The sequence below is a fragment of the Peromyscus maniculatus genome, chromosome 5 (genome assembly GCF_049852395.1).
Source record: "Peromyscus maniculatus bairdii isolate BWxNUB_F1_BW_parent chromosome 5, HU_Pman_BW_mat_3.1, whole genome shotgun sequence".
Lineage (NCBI taxonomy): Eukaryota > Metazoa > Chordata > Mammalia > Rodentia > Cricetidae > Peromyscus > Peromyscus maniculatus.
The window spans coordinates 9,315,821-9,335,548 of NC_134856.1; the positions used below are offsets into that span (position 1 = coordinate 9,315,821).

At 45.5% G+C, this 19,728-nt stretch overlaps 1 protein-coding gene and 1 non-coding gene across 2 annotated transcripts in view; both read left to right on the forward strand.

The window, feature by feature from the left end:
• Got2 (glutamic-oxaloacetic transaminase 2) overlaps window positions 1–9,697 on the forward strand; it is a 23,447-nt gene extending 13,750 nt beyond the window's left edge. Inside the window, exons 4-10 of the mRNA XM_006977796.4 lie at window positions 968–1,027; window positions 1,994–2,155; window positions 2,331–2,435; window positions 3,260–3,410; window positions 4,844–5,009; window positions 7,568–7,718; window positions 8,635–9,697. Coding sequence (XP_006977858.3) covers window positions 968–1,027; window positions 1,994–2,155; window positions 2,331–2,435; window positions 3,260–3,410; window positions 4,844–5,009; window positions 7,568–7,718; window positions 8,635–8,757 — 918 coding nt within the window. The 3' untranslated portion in view covers window positions 8,758–9,697. The remainder of the gene's footprint in view (window positions 1–967; window positions 1,028–1,993; window positions 2,156–2,330; window positions 2,436–3,259; window positions 3,411–4,843; window positions 5,010–7,567; window positions 7,719–8,634) is intronic.
• A 7,333-nt stretch (window positions 9,698–17,030) lies between these two features.
• Window positions 17,031–17,137, forward strand: LOC121829948 (U6 spliceosomal RNA). Its single transcript, XR_006072987.1, has one exon. It is a non-coding gene; the product is annotated as a U6 spliceosomal RNA (small nuclear RNA).
• Window positions 17,138–19,728: the final 2,591 nt, after the last annotated feature.

Consider the following 19,728-nt stretch of genomic DNA (forward strand, 5'->3'; position numbering starts at 1 on the left):
GTGGGCACAGACAAAGAGAAGAAGATCCCAAAAGACACACGTGCAGACTGGCCTTCTTTCTTTTATAAGAAAAAGGAAGATGTGTTTTAATGGATACACTCCCTTATTTATTTTTCTGCCTAAGATGTAAAAACATAGAGGCTAGTGTGAATTAATAGCTCAGTGGTGGAATGCTGGCCTGACATGTGCAGAAGCCCTGGGTTCAACCCCAGCACCACAGAAAAGAAAAACAAAGTCAGTTATACCAACACTATCCCAATAGACTTGGTGACTATCTAATTGTTTAAAGAACCTTGGTCAGAGGGTTGTTGGATTTTACATATTTCTAAAATGATGTTTGAATGTGGTGACTTTGTCTTTATTTTTTGTATGTGCATAACTCACTCCTTTGGCATATTGAGGAGGGATTTTTATATCCCCAAATTTTCCATGTGACGTGGATGGTTCTAACAGAGCCATCCAGAATTCACCTCTAGGGGCCAGCAAGATGGCTTTGCAGGTCAAGTGCTTGCCTCACAGGCCTGGTGACTGGGTTCAGCCTCCAGAACCCACATAACGGCTGGCGGAAAGAACCAGCTCCAGAGATGTCTTCTGTCCTGTATATCCACGCCAATGCATGTTCCCATCCCCATACACACACAGTGCAGGTAACTAAGTGGAGCTGGAGAGATGGTCAGTGGTTTAGAGCACTTGTTGCTCTTCTAGAGAGCCCGGGTTTGATTCCCAGCACCCATGTGGCAGCCCACAAGCCTGTGTAACCCCAGATCCTAAGTTGCCGGGGATCCGACCACTCCTCCTGACCTCCTGGGCACCAGGCGTGAGCATGGTGCCCATATAAACATGCAGACAAGATATTCCTGTATAGGGAGTAAATACGTATCCCTGTAAAAATAATCAAGTCAGTAGATGAAAGAATTAAGCTCTAGAGTGCAGAGGATAGAGTGACTGACCCTCTGTCTCCCTGCAGTTTGTCACTGTGCAGACCATTTCCGGGACGGGAGCCTTAAGAATCGGAGCCAGCTTCCTGGTGAGTGGAACTCCTTCAAGAAAGGACATTAAGTTAAAGGTTAACAGGACTCCTAGCCTATGTGTGGTTACTCACCCATATCAGCCTTCCTCTTTCCACAGAACTGGCAGGTTTTCTGTTCTCTGGTGGAAAAAAAGAAAGTGCTGTGGAGAAATTATAAGGAATCAAGTACTAATGAGTCAGCGTATTGAGCATATGGTTGTGGGGGGCGGGGAGGGTTTGGGTTTGGTTTTGTTTTTTTTCGAAACAGGGTCTTACTATGTATCTCTAGCTGTCCTGGAACTCACTATGTAGACCAGGCTGGCTACGAACTCAAAGGGATCCTCCTGCCTCCTGAGTTCTGGGATTAAAAATGAGCCACTATGCCCAGCACAGCATCTAGAGTTAGTAGGGAGCGTGTTTTAACTTACTCAGCTCCTGTCATAGTTAAGGTTTCTGTTGCCGCATCAGAAACACCATGACTAAAAAGCAGGTTGGGGAGGAAAGGGTTTATTCGGCTTACACTTCCATATTGCTGTTCATTTTCAAAGGCAGTCGGGACAAGAACTCGAATAGGGCAGGAGCTGATGCAAAGGCCGTGGAGGAGTGCTGCTTCCTGGCTTGCTTCCCGTGGTTTGCTCAGTCTCTGGAACCACCCACAATAGGTTGGGTCCACAGCCATCAATCACTAATTAAGAAAATGCCTTACAGCTGGATCTTACAGGGGCCTCCTCTCATTTAGGTCCCCTCCTTTCAGATAACTCTAGCTTACGTGTCAAGCTGACGTCAGGACTAGCCAGCACAGTCCCTATAAAGGGAATTCCGTCAGTGAGGCCTGCAGAGGTGTTCACCTCACAGCCAGATTAACTGTCAGAGCCAGGAGCCCCACCCAAGCCATCTTGCTACTGTTGGTAGGAAAAAACTTTCTCTCAGGAAAACCCTGGCATCTTGCCCTCCTTCTTCATCTCTTTTCATCCCATCTTTCAGCAAAGATTTTTTAAGTTCAGCCGAGATGTCTTTCTGCCCAAACCATCCTGGGGAAACCACACACCAATCTTCAGGGATGCCGGCATGCAGCTACAAGGCTATCGATACTATGACCCCAAGACTTGTGGGTTTGACTTCACAGGAGCCATGGAAGACATTTCAGTAAGTGTGCCTTTCCAGACTGGCATCTCCCGGCTGCTCTCATCATCTGACTTAGAGGGGACCGCCTGACTCCCAGGTCTCAGGTTCTCTGTCACTTCTCAGCTAACAGTGACCCGTAGCATGCCGGCTATTTCCTTCAAAGCTGCACAGCAAAATCTCCATTGTTTCCCCTTAGAAAATCCCAGAGCAGAGCGTCCTCCTCCTGCATGCCTGCGCGCACAACCCCACAGGCGTGGACCCGCGTCCGGAGCAGTGGAAGGAGATCGCGGCGGTGGTGAAGGTGAGCGGGATGAAATGCCAGTAACTCATTGCTTAGCCCTGAGCCTGCCCCACACCCACACATGGATAAGCTGCCAGGAAGGGGTTCCTCCTTTGCAAAATTAGTGGTTCCGTAATAGATGATATGTGAACAGTTTGAAAATAATTTTCATCCTTCAGCCCAGATGTAGTAATAAAACTGTCAAAAACTTACCTTTGGCACAACAGCCGTTCTGGTCCAAGAGGCCTGCTGGTGGCCACCTCCGTTTGTCCTGGTCAGTGGCTGCTTGCCCATCCTTTTAAGCACGTCTTCATGTCTCCTCCTTTTCTTGCTACTTTGCTCAGCATTGACTTCTCTTTCAGAAAAGCGGGCTGTGACAGAAGACACTAGTCAGAAGTCCTAGAGAGAAAAACATCCCTGTCATCCTCTGCCCCCATTCTTAGCAGGTCTATCAAATCTCAGCTTCCAGTGGAGTGAGACACAGGAGGAGCCTGCAGAGAGCGCTTTCATAGGGTCATCTGTGAGCCCGGGTGTAGAATAGTGCTTCATCAGAAAGTCCTGCTAGTCCTGCCCAAAAATAACATCCCAGACTACCGCAGGCCTTAGAAATGCCTCCTGCACTGGACATTAAGGTTCTCTTTGTCAGTGTTTGTTGAGGAACCAGAGCACCAAAGTATTTTAAAAAATAATAATAATACTTTGAAGTATGTTGATAAATTAACTCTGGAATTCAGACATCTTCCCTTCTGCCATGTGTGGAGAAAGTGTTGACGTCCATGACAGCACATGTAATCACAGGGCATCTGCAGGTGCCTGTCTCAAACTCTGGTCTTGTTCCTTCCCAGAAAAAGAATCTGTTTGCATTCTTTGATATGGCCTACCAAGGCTTTGCCAGTGGTGACGGCAATAAGGATGCCTGGGCTGTGCGCTACTTCATCGAGCAGGGCATTAATGTTTGCGTCTGCCAGTCATATGCCAAGAACATGGGCCTATATGGTAAGTTAGAGGACCCAGGTGTATTTTGATGAGCTCAGAGGAGAGCCTGGGGAGAATGCCTCAAAACAGAAAATTTAAGGGACAAGGTAGTCCCTGAATGGGGAGGTGTGTGTGTGTGTGTGTGTGTGTGTGTGTGTGTGTGTGTGTGTGTGTGCATATTTGTGTGTTGGTTATATGTAGTCTTCCTAAGACAGAAAAAGTACTGTAGATTTTCTTAGCCATTCCTGTAGCAAAAAAAGAAGAAAGAAAGAACAACTGATTCTTTCTATATGCAAAGTAACTGATACAGGAGCCAAGAGGATAAATACATTAAAAAGACATCCTGGGGGGCTGGAGAGATGGCTCAGTGGTTAAGAACACTGGATGCTCTTCCAGAGTTCAGTTCCCAGCACCCACATGGTGGTTCACAACCATCTATAATAAGACCTGATGCCCTTTTGTGGATTGCAGGGACATATGCAGGCAGAACACTGTATTAATAATAAATAAATATACTTTAAAAAAAAAAAAAAAAGGCATCCTGGACCAGCAGTGTGGCTCAGTTGGTAAAGGTGCTTGCCACCAAGCCTGATGACTGTAGCTCAACCCACATGGCTGAAGGAGAGAACTGACTCCCACAGATTGCCCTCTGACCTCCACATGTGCACAGTCGGGCACCACTCCAACCCCTGAAATAGTGAAAAACAATGATAATGTCAGGCATGGTGGTGCACACCTTTAATCCCAGTACTTAGGAGGCAGAGGCAGGAGGACATCCCTGAGTTTGAGGCCAGCCTGGTCTATAGAGCCAGTTCCAGGACAGCGAGGGCTACACAGAGAAACCTTGTCACACACAAAAAAAAAATCTTTTTTTTTTCTTTTTTTTTTCCATTTTTATTTATTATTTATTTTTCTATTATCAGCTTGATACAGTATAAATCCCCCCCCCAATGTCGTTTATTGAAGGAGGGAGGAGGTCTTAAATACAGGCTTACAGCACAATGGGAGAACCCTGGAGGGCAGAAGTTCGCTACTGATGTTTTACAATCTTTATAAATTTATTATAACTTATAATAAGGAACTAGCTGGGCAGCAGTGGCACACACCCTTAATCCCAACATTTGGGAGGCGGAGGCAGGCAGATCTCTGTGAGTTCAAGGCCAACCTGGTCTACAGAGCGAGATCCAGGACAGGCACCAAAACTACATGGAGAAACCCTGTCTCGAAAATCCAAAAAAAATAAGGAACTATTAGGCCAGATGTGGTAGCTCATACCTGTAATTCCATCACTCTGGAGGCTGAGACAGGAGAATCGCCTGTCTCCAAACCAGGGTACAAAGTGATACTCTGTCTCAAACATACATTACTGTTGTGATTCTTCTGACAGAATAGACACCATGTAGCAAATTTTATCACTGCTTGTTACTAGAGGACGGTATCCACTGTCTTTTCAGGTGAGCGTGTGGGAGCCTTCACTGTGATCTGCAAAGACGCCGATGAAGCCAAAAGGGTGGAGTCGCAGCTGAAGATCCTGATCCGTCCCATGTATTCCAACCCACCTCTCAATGGTGCCAGGATCGCAGCGACCATCCTGACCTCCCCAGACTTGAGGAAGCAATGGTAATGATTCCTTGCTGTTCCATGCCGTACCTTACAGTTCCACGTGTGGAAGATGAGGAGGAGGAGGAGGTGTGCATTTTGTTGACACAACCAAGCTGGGTTTTCTCCATAAATTCAGAAATGGCAGCCTCTTTTATTATATAATCTCTGCATTTAGTAAAACCTGCCTCCCCTTAAAACTGAGTTCAGTTGAAGTACCTGGCATAGGAAACTTCCTCCAGAAGATACTTCTGTTGGTGGTGCTGGAGCTCAGACCCAGGGTGTCGTGCCTGTGGACAAGCTCTCCACTGTGCTATATCCCTGGCCCTGTGCTTTTTTCTCACTGGCTAACACTGAATCAGTGTTTCTTCATACATTCTCTAATGTTAATCTTTTAAAAATAATTTTTTTATTTTGGTCTTTTGAGACAGGGTTTCTCTGTAGCTTTGTGCCTTTCCTGGAGCTCACTCTGTAGCTCAGGCTGGCCTCAAACTCACAAAGATCTGCCTGCCTCTGCCTCCCCGAGTGCTGGGATTAAAGGCGTGCGCCACCAACGCCTGGCAACAAAAAAATTTTTAAAAGATTTACTTTCTTTGGACTGGAAGCATGGCTTAGCAGTTAAGAGCAGTTAACTGCTCTTACGGAGGACCTAGGTTCAATTCCCAGCACCCATGTAGTAATTCAAAACCATTCATAACTCCAGTCCCGGGAAAGACCAGCCTTGGCTACAAAGTGAATTTGAGGCTATCCTGGACTACATGCAGCCCCACCTCAAAAGCAAAAAACAAAGAAAGTAGTGTTTAGGGAGCTGGAGAAGATGGCCTGTCAGGAAGCACTGGTTGATGGGAGAAGTCAGAACTTGATTCTCTGTTGAGAGGGACATAGCAGAGTTTTGCTAAGTGAGCAGTGCATGTACGGTACACAGGTCACATGCTGAGTCCCTGGAGGACCCAGGTCTTAAGAGTGAATAAAATTGGGTGGCTCTTACTGCCAAAAATTAAAAAATCTGATCTCATTCAAAAGCCAGGAGCAACTACACTCTGACCAGGACCAACCTGTGGTGTGGTGAAGCCAGGTCTGACCTGTGGTATGGTGTGAAAACAGGTCTGACCTGTGGTGTGGTGAAGCCAAATGCCAGCTGCTTTTTTTTATTTATTTCCCTTCGAGATAAAGTTTCACACTGAGCCTAGGCTGGTCTCAAACACAGCAATCCACCTGCCTCCACCTCCTGGGTGCTGGGATTGCAGGCATTCATCACCATTCCCAGCTCAGTGGCTCAAATAAAAATACTATTTAGTCAGGCAGTGGTGGTACACACCTTTAATCCCAGCACTTGGGAGGCTGTGAGTTCAAGGACAGCCAAGGCTACATGCAGAGAAACCCTGTCTCGAAAAACAAACAAAAATTATTTAGCCTTTAGTTGGCAGTTGTAGGCTCTGACGTAGCCATGCGTGATGTCATGGAGAGATTGTCCATGAAAGTGAACATAACACCAGAGAGGTGACGTTATTATGGTCGAGTTGGTAAAAGCCAACCAAAGAAGTCCCCTGCAGGGCCATGGGAATGGCCTTTAGCTGGCAGCTCTGAGAAGAGGGAAGACTTGGGAATCAAGCAAGCGGGGCTGTGTGTCTGCACACAGGACTGTCTTCTCCAGTCCCCAGCGCGAATAGCTTCTCTTCTCCACGGCCCTCCGCTAGCCAGCACTGCTCTGTTTTATACCGTGCTGCCTTGTGCCACCATTGGCTTTTTACAAGTTTGGCCTTTAACCTCCATTGTAACCTTTTAAGGGCTGTGACCACATCTCAGTCCTCAGCACCCTCTGTATGGCATAGACCATGTAGACTTAGTTTGTTGTCTTTATTACGAAGACAAGAATGTTTGTTCCAAGTTTAAAATAGTGTCATGTTAGCCGGGCTGTAGTGGCACACTCCTTTAATCCCAGCACTCCGGAGGCAGAGGTAGACAGATCTCTGTGAGTTCAAGGCCAGCCTGGTCTACAGAGCGAGTTTCACAACAGGCTTCAAAGCTACAGAGAAACCCTGTCTCGAAAAAAAAAACAAAAATTGGCTTCTGTGCCAGAGGACCTGGGTTCAATTCGCAGCATCTAAAAGGTGGCTCACAACCCCCTGTAACTCTTTTTTTTTTGTTTTTTGTTTTTCGAGACAGGGTTTCTCTGTGTGGCTTTGCACCTTTCCTGGAACTCACTTGGTAGCCCAGGCTGGCCTCGAACTCACAGAGATCCGCCTGCCTCTGCCTCCCGAGTGCTGGGATTAAAGGCGTGCGCCACCACCGCCCGGCTCCCCCTGTAACTCTTGCTCCAGGAGATTCAACACTCTCTTCTGGCTTACAGTGGCACCAAGCACACATGTGATATGTATACTGCAAACATAATACCCTTACACTTAATTTTTCTAAAGTTGCCAAACAAAGTGCTTATAGTAAGAAACACTTAAAATGTTTGTCCACCAGCCACTGACTGTGTGACCCGGTTAAGGACTAGGGATTAAGGCACTCAGAAGATGAACTCAAGTGAGACGGAATGCTTGGCCAGAGCAAGACGCCTGTCTGTTCCCTAACAGGTTGCAAGAAGTGAAAGGCATGGCCGACCGCATCATTAGCATGAGGACCCAGTTGGTCTCCAACCTGAAGAAAGAGGGCTCCTCCCACAACTGGCAGCACATCACCGACCAGATCGGCATGTTTTGTTTCACTGGCCTGAAGCCTGAGCAGGTGAGTGGGCTGTTTCTCAGAGCCAACCCGGAGACAGTAGACCTGTCCATTAAAGGCAAGCCAGACTGTCAGTGGTCACCTACGAAATCATTTCCTTAATTAGAGTCCATTAGGTACAGGTGTCACCTGGTGGTCCTGGGTTTGGTGATGCCGCTGTGTTGTTGTGAGATGGGGGCTCATTAGTGTCACCCAGGCTGGTCACTCAGGCTCCAGCATCCCCACCTCACCCCGTACCTGGGACTGCCGTCATTGTCACTGAAGTACATACCTTGAAGGGGGAGTGGTATGTTTGTTCTTTTATTTTTTGGCTTTTGGCTTTGTTGTTTTTCTAGTTTGTTGTTGGGGTGGAGGGGACTTTTGTGGGGGTTGTGTTTCGGTTTTTGTGGTGCTAGGGATCAAACCCAGGGCTTTGCATATGGTACGGGATAGCTGGTTTGCGTGTGTTTATGCTGACTGCTGGTTCATCAAAAGGGAAAGGGAAATAGCTATCATAACTGAATCCTAAGTCTGCTTAGTTTGGGGTTTCATTCTTACTGTCTATGCCTTGGCAATCACAGTCCTGCTTTAACATACCTGTTTTTCTTGTCTGTACGAATGCACACCCCATGGCATGCGTGTAGGTCAGAAGGCAGCCTTCAGGAGTCAGTCCTCTCCTTCTGCCACCTAAGTTCTGGGGATGAGCTCGGTCGTCAGGCTCGTTCTCGAGCACCTTACCCGCTCAGCCGTCTCACAGGCCCCATCGTTCTACTCTAAAATAGCCTTTTATTCTTCTTTCACTCCGTCTAAACACACCAAATTCTGTTCAAGTGAGAAAGTTAAGGTTTTGTTATTTTTTTAACAAGTTGACTATTGTGTGCCCTGTCGGGGCTGGAAAAATTTCCCCACCGGAAGTTGTCAGTCTCTCTTCCCTCTACAGGTGGAGCGGCTGACCAAGGAGTTCTCAGTCTACATGACGAAGGATGGCCGCATCTCGGTGGCAGGGGTCACCTCTGGCAACGTGGGCTACCTTGCCCATGCCATTCACCAGGTCACCAAGTAACGACCAGGGTGCAAAGGAGCAGAGACCACCTTTCCTTCAGCCTTGGCTCTCGTGAGAGTCGCGTGCAGGACGGGGGTGGGTGGGGGGTGGTGAGTAGATCATGTTTTCAACCACAGTGCATAACGAATGTGTTCCTCGGAGAAGAGGTAGGGCAGAGGCTTCCGCGGCTGGTGTCTGCAGCTTCGTCGGCTCTAAACCAAACCCCCTCGTCCTTTTGTCTCCAACTTTTCTGAAAGAGTTTACACATGCAAGAACATCGCAGCACCAAAAACCTGTCAGCCAGGGCTTTACTGAAGCATCAGGTGCTTCCCCGGGGACCCACCTGAGACCGCCATATTAGAGGTGGTGAGAGGAAAACCCCTAGTTCTGACGCTAGCGGATGTCCGTGTGTGTGCCGTCCCGGTGTGGGTGACTGTGTCAGCAGACTCCATTACCGAAATCATGCTTTACCAAAACCACCAGGTCTGTCGCCCGGTCGGCGAGGGCGGTAAATGTCGTCTCGTCAGCCCGTCTCGTCATTCCGCTTCTCTGGTGTCCCGTCCCGTTCTGCTTGACTGACCATTAACCTCATCCTGTCAGGATTTCTGTAAGAATGGAGAACAGAGTTTGTTTTTTTTTTTTTTCCTGCTCATGCCAGCCCTCCTTTCTCAGCAAAGGACAGCGGAGAGTGGGACCCTGCACTTTTTCAGCCCCCGTCAATGATTGGCTCCTACTGGACGGGGCCTCTGCCCAGCTGGACCTCTTCCTGCACCCTGGCTGCACAGCCTGTCTCCTCACATGAGTCAGACAGTGCAGGGTGGGGTCAGGAGATATTCTGGGGTTTGTGTGCTGCCAGCCCGGCTCAGACTCCGCCCTTTGGAAAGCTAACCACCATCTGCTCGAATCCTGTAGACTGGCTGCCGCCTGGTTTCTCTGTTACAATAAAGTTACTGTAGACCCAGCCACTGTCTACTCTTCTACTTAATGGGAGGAAGGGGTAGGAGTGGATGTACATTCTAAAGTCTGGAGTCATGTCCAGCTGACGTAAGCCACAAGATGGATCAGCTTTCCAGTCCCAACTAGAAATGCATCTGGCTCTTCATCCTGCCTTTCAGCTGGTCTGGTCCAAAGGTGCAGGTGGGTGTAATTCCTCAGACCTCAGGAGATGAGAGGGTAGAGTGTAACAAAGGAAAAAATACTGACATTCCTCACAAAACTGGAAAAAATTAACCAAATTTACATTGAAGCACTAAAGACCACAGATATCAAATCCTTAGCAAAAAACAACTACCAGCTGTATCATAATTCTGATCTCAGACTATGCTACATAGTATGCTATAGCAACAAAGACAGCACCATGTGGACACAAAGACAGGCCAAGGGAACGAACAGAGGATCAGAAATCAATCCACACAGCTATAGACATCAAGTGGGTTTTTTTTGCAGGGGAGGGGAGTTCACAGGTTTTCTCTGTGTAGCCCTGGCTGTCCTGGAACTCCCTCTGTAGACCAGGCTGGCCTCAAACTCAAAGATCTGCCTGCCACTGCCTCTGGAGAGCTGGGATTGAAGGTTTGTGCCACAACTGCCTGACTTAAACATCCAGTTTTTAACAGAGATATGAAAACCTACACTGTGCCTGGCTGGATGGAACAATGAAATAAGGACAGAGAGATGGTACAAGTGTTCACAGCACTTGTTGCTCTTGCCGAGGACCCAGGGTGGGTTCCCACAGGGCGGCTCACAACCGTCTGTAACTCCAGTTCCAGGATATTCAGTATACTCTTCTGACAAGGGCCCTAGGAACACACTTAATTCACATTGCATACAACACACAAAAATCTGGAAAAAAGAATGAAATGAAATCTGCAACCCAAAAAATCATAAACTTGGCACAGTGGCACACAGCTTTAGTCCCAGCACTCAGGAAGCAGACTATCTGTGAGTTCAAGGCCAGCCATGGCTACACAGTGAGACGGCCTCTCACACCCTCAATTCATAGTAAAGCAAATACATTAACTTTAAACTGCCAGAGGAAAGCATAGGGAAACATTTGTGATATAGGCATGGGCAAGAACTTTCCAAAAACTCAAATTCTCATTGTGATGCCATTTGGAGATGTGTAGAACCCTCCAATGGTGTCGGGGACCTCATAAGAAGAGGCTGGAGTCAGCCTGCTTCCTCCCTCTGCTCTCTACATAGGAAACAGAATGGAGCAGAGCAGGAGGCCCACACCAGAAGCTTTCTTGCAGACACCCAATCCCAGACTTCCCAGCTCCTAGAGCAGCAAGTGCTCTATGAGGTATGAACGTCTCTCCAGAACCAGACTCCAGTCATGAGATAAACCTTTCTCGAACAAATATGCTCGACTTACCACTTCCATTGTTTAACCTACCCAGCTCAGCATCCAGTTACAGCAACCCATATGGAGAATGTGTGATTTCAAAATAACAGGGTCTCACTGTGTAGCTCTGGCTGCCCTGGGACTCTGTAGACCAGGCCAGAGATGCACCTAGCTTCCCAAGTGCTAGGATTAAAGGCTTAGGACACCATGTCCTACTCTAACCTTCTTAAAGTGAAAAGCCTTTAGGAATAGAGAACAAAGGTCCACGGAGGGGGTTCAGTCACTAAGAACACTTGTGTGAGCATGAGAACCTGAGTCTGAATCCCCAGAACCCATGAGGAAGTAGAGACGGGCAGGTCCTTGGAGCTGTTTGGCCAGCCAGTCTACTCCAAACGACCAGCTTCCAGTTCAGTCACAGGCAGAAAACAATGAAGGAAGACATGCAGTGTCCTCTAGCCTCCACATTCTGCCCACAGGCACATGTACCCACATACATGTGCACACATCCATACACCACACACAACACACACATACCTAAGGAAATGGGTGGATTTGAGATTCTAGGAGGCATCTGGTCGGAGGGAGGTTAAGTGTTAAAATAAAAAGACTACTCAGGTAGGCAAACACCTCTCCCTCCTTCCCTCGCTCCAAATCCAGTCCCCCAGTCTCATCCCCATCTCTGTAGTCTTGATTCAGCCTTCCCCACCCCACCCCACTCCCCTCTCCAGTGGATCACACAGATCTTCCCCTCCTAATCTCCATCCCCCCGCCCCCCCCCAACTTAACTGCTTTATCCCAGCCCCCAACTCCAACAGCACTCCCCGGGAACCCACAGGCCACTGACCAGGGAAGCCAGTAGGTTAACCCACTCTCCCTCTCCTCCAAATCCAGTCCCCCAGCCTTACCTCCAGTTCTGTAGCAGAACATCTGCTGTGGCCTTCCTCCTCCCCGACCCCCACCTCCAGCAGATCACACGGATCTTTCCCTCCCCTCTCTAAACTTTACACATTGCTTTATCCCAGCCCCGAACTCCAAGAGGCATTCCCTGGGAACCTGCAGGCCACTCTGGCCAGGAGGGAAGCAGGCAGGCTAACTGCCGGTCTTCACCTCTCCCTCCATTCTTCCAAGTCCCATGTTACGTGGAGCCCACCAGAGATGACCGCTCAGATACAGTTTACAGCCAATTGAAAGTCTTTATGACAGCCGGCTAGAACTACACTCAGGTACTCAGGACCCAAGAGTAGTTTTGAGCATTTAGAGCAAGGGGCTTTTAGAGGCAGAAACCGCATCCTGGCATCTCGTTCAGCAGCTACAGCGGAGGGTTTGGGGAAGCAAGCAGGTTACTAGAAGTTGAGATAAGTTAGCTGGAGCATCTTGACCTCGGGTTCCTAGAATAGAGTTGGGTAATTTTCCACGGGATTCTCCATCAAGGAGATCAAATTTCACTTAAACCTAAAATGGCCTCAGCAAGAATAGAAGATGGAGGAGCCTCTGTGTTGTCCAGCCCGGTCACACCAATCCACCAGGCTCATCCCCAGCTCTGTAGCAGACCACCAGCTTTGGCCTCTCCTCGCTCTCTGCCTAGCGGACTAAGCAGATCCTGATGAACACCTGCTTTCCTCCCTCCTGTGCCCCACCCCCCAGCCCCTCCTCCATGCCAGGTGTTCTGTGTTGTATGAGATGATCAAAGAAGGAGGTCACTCCAAGATGAAGTTTAGGCCTGTGTGGCAGCAGGAACATGTAGCCTTTGATGGACTGACTGAACTCCAAACAGCCATTCAAAGGCGTGTTTATTGATGATTACACCAAGTTAGTTTTTTGGATAAACAAGTTCATCATACCAAAGTCCTTGATCTATATGTTTTTCTGAAGAAAAGCATCACACACACACCCCACACTTTAGTCTTTATTGTCTACTGTTTGCAGTACCCAATAATTCAAGAGCTCCAGGTGGACCAGGAACATCTTGTGACAAAGTCACACAAAGGCTGTAAAGCTGCTTCAGAAAAACAACTCTAAAAAGGACAAAAAACAACCACTGTTTGAATGAAAGAAAACAATCTTTCCACCAAGATTTCTTCAATGTCAAAGTTCTCCGAAAACAACTATTCATTGTGATGTTTACCTTAGAAACAATGAAAACAACTATTCTGTTCTAATGTTTGCCCTTGATACAGTAACTCTGCTAGACTCCTACAACACCTTTTAACCCATCCCAACTCCTAAGTGTCAGCTCCGGATACCTAGGAACACTTTTTACCTGGAACCCCCAGTAGCCCTACCTGTCAGGATCCCGGAAGAAATTCCTACCAGGCAGCACACAGCTACCACACTCTCCTAAGAACCAGAAAGTGCAACAGAAACCAAGAAACAAAACACCACCCAAAAAGGACAAGGCCAGATATCAGCACCTAGAATTACAGTTCTCCCAAACACAGATGCCTAGACGCCAACATAAAAACACAATCAATAACAGCCAGGACAGTATGTCTCCACTAGCGCCCAGTAACCCTACCACAGCAGGCGCTGAATATTCCAGCATAGCAGAAGCACAAGAAAAAGATCTTAAAACAGCCTCTGTTGGCCAGGCAGTGGTAGTGCACGCATTTAATCCCAGCACTCTGAAGCTAGTCTAGTCTACAGAGTGAGTTCCAGGACAGCTAGGGCTATTACACAGAGAAACTCTGTCTCAAAACAAAACAAAACAAAACAAAAGCCTTTATAAATATAATAGAGGTCCTTAAAGGGAAAATGAATAAAATCCCTTAAAGAAATCTATGAAATCAGAAGTCAGAGGCAGGCAGATCTCTGAGTTCAAGGCCAACCTAGTTTACAGAGTGAGTTCCAGGACAGCAAGGACTACACAGAGAAACCCAAACAGAGAGAGAGAGAGAGAGAGAGAGAGAGAGAGAGAGAGAGAGAGAGAGAGAGAGAGAGAGAGAGAGAGAGGGGAAAACAAAATCAAACAGTGAAAGGAAATTAATAAAACAGTTCAAGACCTGAAAGTGGAAATAGAACCAATTTAAAAAAAGGGGCGGGGGCGGCTGGAGAGATGGCTCAGAGGTTAAGAGCACTGCTTGTTCTACCAAAGGTCCTGAGTTCAATTCCCAGCAACCACATGGTGGCTCACAACCATCTGTAATGAGATCTAGTGCCCTCTTCTGGCCTGCAGGGATATGTGCAGGCAGAACACTGTATGCATAATAAATAAATAAATCTTTAAAAAAAAAAAAAGTTAAAAAAAAAAAAAAAAACCAAAAACCTCAAACTGAGGGAAACCAGGAAATGAAAAATTAAGGAACTCAAACAGGAACCTCAGAGGCAAGCCTCACCAACAATACAAGAGATGAAAGGGGAACTCAGGCACTGAAGACACTTTTTAAATCTAAAAACCCCTGGCACAGAACATCAGCAAATCTGGGACACTATGAAAAGACAAAATCTATGAGGAATAGGAATACAGGAAGGGAAGAAATGAAATCCATGTCAAAGGCACAGAAAATATTTTCAGCAAAATCACAGAAGAAAATTTCCCTAACTTAAAGGAGATGCCTAGCAAGGTATAAGAAGTATATAGAACACCAAATACCAAGTAGACTGTACCAGAAAAGAATTATTATTATTATTATGTGCTCTTGGCACATAATAATAAAAACACTAAATGTACAGAACAACAACAAAAAATTATTAAAAGCTGCAAGGGGGAAAGACCAAGAAACATATAAAGGTAGACGTATTAGAAAACACCTGACTTCTCCATGGAGATTCTAAAAGCCAGAAAGGCTTGGATGTTGTTTTGACTAAATCTCAATTGTTCTATTTTACCAATAAAGACTTGGGAGCCAGATGCTGGGGTGAAAGCCTGCTAGCTCAGAGAGGCAGAGAAAACACCCAGCTGACTTTCCTCCTCAGCCGACATCCCCCCCAAAAACTCCCCCTCATTCCACCCCCTCAAACAACAAAAACCTCAAATTGAATGCCCGTCCCTTCTACTTCCTGGGCATCTCTCTATCAATCCTCCTGACTCCCTATGGTTTTCTCTTGTTCACTTCCTGTCAGCTGGTTGCTTGCTCTGCCTCTTGACCTATGATTGACTTTATTCAATCCTGTTTATAATAAGCAGAAAGCTCTTGAATTAAAAGTGTGTGCTATGAGCCAGGCGGTAGTGGCACATGCCTTTAATCTCAGCACTGGGGAGGCAGAGGCAGGGGGATCTCTGTGAGTTTGAGGCCAGCCTGGGATGCAGAGTGAGTTCTAGGAAAAGCGCCAAAGCTACACAGAGAAACCCTGTCTCGGGGGAAAAAAAAAAAGTGTGTGCTATGGCGGAGCCACACTGCAACTGAAAACAGGTTTTTCCAGTAAATAACACATCGTCAATGTTCACAGTGTGATAAAAAATATCCTACAACAGACAGGTCTACTAAAGACTCTAAGAGACAAGAGATGTCAGCCACTACACATGCAGCAAAACTTTCAGTTTTCAGTGATAAAGCCACATTTTACAGTATCTATCTACAAAGCCAGCCTACAGAAGGAGCTAGAAGAAAACCTTGAACCTAAAGAGGTTAACCAAAAAGAAAAAACAGGGAATAATCTCAGACCAGCAAATCAAGAGAGGGGAACATACATACACACCATAACAACAACAACAACAACAACAACAACACAGGAATAGACAAACACTGCTCACTGAAGTTTCTCAGTATCATTGGTCTCAGTTCCCCAATAAAGACACAGACTAACAGAATGGATGTGAATACATCCTTCTGCTACGTCCAAGAAACACACTTTAGCTTCAAGGATGGACATCACCTCAGGGTAAAGGATGGGAAAAGATATTCCAAGTAAATGGACCTAAGAAACAAGTTAGTATTGCAATTTTAATATATAGCAAAATAGACTTCAAACCAAAACTAATCGGAAGAGACAGGGAAGGACACCGCATACCCATCCAAGGAAAACTCCACCAAGAAAACATTACAATTCTTAACACCTATGCACCAAATGCAAGAGCACCCAAGTTCATTACTATCACAGCTGAAGTCACATATTGACCCCACACACTGCTAATGGGAGACTTAAATACCCCACTCTCACCAATAGACAGATCACCCAGACAAAAACTAAGCAGAAATGCTGGAGCTAACTGATGTCATAAGCCAAATGGACCTAACAGTTATTTACAGAACATTTCACCCAAACAAAAGAATATACCTTCTTCTCAGCACCTCATGGAACTTTCTTCAAAACTGGTCACAGAGTCGGACACAAAGCAAGTCTTAACAGATACAAAAAAAACTGAAATAACATCCTGCATCCCATCTAACCACCACTGATTAAATAAACTGGATATCAACAGCAACAGAAACAACGGAAAACTTACAAACTCATGGGAACTGAACAACTCTCTACCAATGAAAAACATATCAAGACAGAAATTAGGAAATAAGTGTAAAACTTTTTAGAATTGAAAATGAAAACACAACATATCCAAACCTGTGAGACACAATGAAAGCAGTTTTAAGAGGCAAGTTCATATCACTAAGTGCCTACATAAAAAAAAAAATGGGAGAACTTTCATACTAATAACTTAACATCACACCTGAAAGCTCCTGAACAAAAAGAAGAAATCACACCCAAAAGGAGTAGACAAGCAAGAAGTAATCAAACTCAAGGCTGAAATCAATAAAATAGAAACAAAGAGAACAATACAAAGAATCAATGAAACCAAGAGTTGGTTCTTTGAGAAAATCAATAAGATAGACTAACCCTTATCCAAACTAACTAAAAGACCGAGAGAGAGAGAGAGAGAGAGAGAGAGAGAGAGAGAGAGAGAGAGAGAGAGAGAGAGAGCATCCAAATTAACAAAATTAGAAATGAAAGGGGGACATCATAACAGATACCGAAGAAATCCAAATAACCATAAGGACATACTTTAAAAACCTGTACTCCAGTGCTCGCTTCGGCAGCACATATAATAAAACTGGAACGATACAGAGAAGATTAGCATGGCCCCTGCGCAAGGATGACACGCAAATTCGTGAAGCATTCCATATTAAAAAGAAAAAAAAAACCTGTACTCCATCTAATTGGAAAATCTAAAAGAAATGGATACTTTGATTGATGCATACCACTTACCAAAGTTAAATCAAGATCAGATAAACAATTTAAATAGACTTATAGCCTTATAGAAACTGTAATTAAAAATGCCCCTCTCAAAAAAAGCTCAGATGGTTTTAGCACAGAATTCTACCAGACTTTATTAGTCAGGGTTCTCTAGAGTAACAGAAATCATAGAATGAATATAAACACATACACATATTCATATATACATGCAAATTCACATACTGAAGACAACACCTACACTACTTATTGAACATGGAGAAGATGAGACAGTACCTACATACAGCCTTCCCCTTACATGTTAGCATCTTTGGTACAGGAAGGTACTCCTACGCTACCAAAGAAGAAACGTAAACACCAATCCAGCCATGAAACCTTGACCTAAAATGGTTACCACCTGCAAGATATGCTGGTGCGATGGTGGCACAAAGCTTGTGGGAGCAACCAACCAATGTATCATTTGTTTGAAGGCCCACTCCATGAGATGGAACCCATCCCAGACACTGCATGGGTGATGGAGAACCTGAGACTAGATAGCCCAGGGACCTAGGGTAAAACCAAATACTACTGTTCTAAAAAAAAAAAAAAAGTATTCTGATCTATTGATAGATCAGTGCCTTGCTCAGCCATCATCAGAGAAGCTTCCTTCTGCAGTAGATGAGAGCAAATACTGAGATCTACATCCAGACATTGTACAGAGAGTTGGAGGCCTTTGAACACTTAGCCCTTAATGGGATGTCTCCATCAAATCCCTCCCCTCGGGTCTCAGGGAACCCCAAAGAAGAGATGGAAAGATGTAAGAGGCAGAGTACGAGCCAGAGGGGTTGGAGGACATCGAGAAAACAAGGTCCTCTAAATCAACGTCATCAAAGCTCATGTGAACTCACAGAAACTGAGGCAGCATGCACAGGGCCTGCACAGATCTGCACCAAGTCCTTTGCATACATACATCTTATGGCTTCTAGTTTAATGTTTTTCTGAGATTCCTGAGTGTGTGAGTGAATGGGTCTCTGTTTCTTGTGCCTTCTTTGGGGTTCTTTTCTTTCTCTTTGTATGTTTTGTCTGATTCCAATGTGTTAGTTTTGTTTTATCTCACTGTATTTTTTTTTTTTTTAAAAAGGACTGAACCCTGTGTTGATAGAAATGCTTGGTCTCTTGCATGTGATATGGATATAAAATCCTTACTCTCATGATAAACATTTTTATTCATTCTTATTCATGTGGTGTGTGTGTGTGTGTGTGTGTGTGTGTGTGTGTGTGTGTGTGTGTGTATGACCTCAGAGGCCAGAAGAGGATGTTAGATCTTCTGGAGCAGGAGATGCAGGTGGTTGTGAGTAGTGGGAACTGAACTCAGATCCAATTTCACTAAGGTGTGATGAAATTATATAGAACAAATACAGCCAAATATGATGAGAGATTTAAAGAATATCAGCAGGGGCTGTGGGAGATGGCTCAGGAATTAAGAGCACTGACTGGTCTTCCAGAGGTCCCAGGTTCAATTCTCAGCACCAGCATGACAGTTGATGACTTTCTGTAACTCCAGTTTCAGGGGATCCGATGCCCTCTTCTGGTCTCCATGGGCAGTAGACACATAAGCTGTGCATGCCCTGCACACATACAGACATATATACAGACATAGATACACACATACACACATACATATACCCACATACATTAAAACAAATAAATTAAAAAATAATAAGATTATCAGCAGATTGTGTCAATGTCAATATTCTGGTTGTATGATACTGTAGCTCAAGTTCTGCAAAATATGTTCATTGAGGCAAACTGGCACACAGGATCTCTTTATACTATTTTTTACAACTGCCCTTGACTCTGGTAATCTCAGTAATATTGTCTCCAGTTCCACATCCAACTTGGCATTTTCTGTATATTTAAAATGAGACTTAGGGCCAATGCAAGGTTCAACACATAAAGGCATTTGGTACCAACCCTGAGGATCTAAATTCAGTCCCTAGGAATCACAGGATGAAATGAGAGCTCATGAAAGTTGCCCTGTGAACTCTACATGCGCACTGTGGAGTGCACACACACATGAGTAAGTGTAAAAGAAAAAAAAAAAACTAAACTAGACTAAGGATGTAACTGAAAAATATAGCTCTTCCCTAGAGCCCGGGGTTTCAAGCTCTAGTACCACAAATAAAGAGGCAGAAACTGGCTTTATTTGTAAACGGCATACAGCCAAGTACAGAAGCCAAGGCTCTGGCCAGTCTCGCCTTCATTCAATAAATTGAGAGCCTGCAACGCCTCACACACTTCTGAAATCTAGCCTTGAGGTTGTAGCCAAGGATTAATGAATGCTCAAACTCTTTCTCTTTTGTTCAGTGGTCCCTCACACTCTTCGGTCAACGAAACTCTGGAGTCACTTGCTGGGGAAATGAATGCAGGAACAAAGAAAAAGAGGCCAAATGGCTTTGGCCCACTGCCCCCGAGGACAAAGATGCCAAACCTCTTAACGCTCTTTCCAGGAGGAAGGAGCAATGTTTGGTTTGGCCAAGGGACCATTC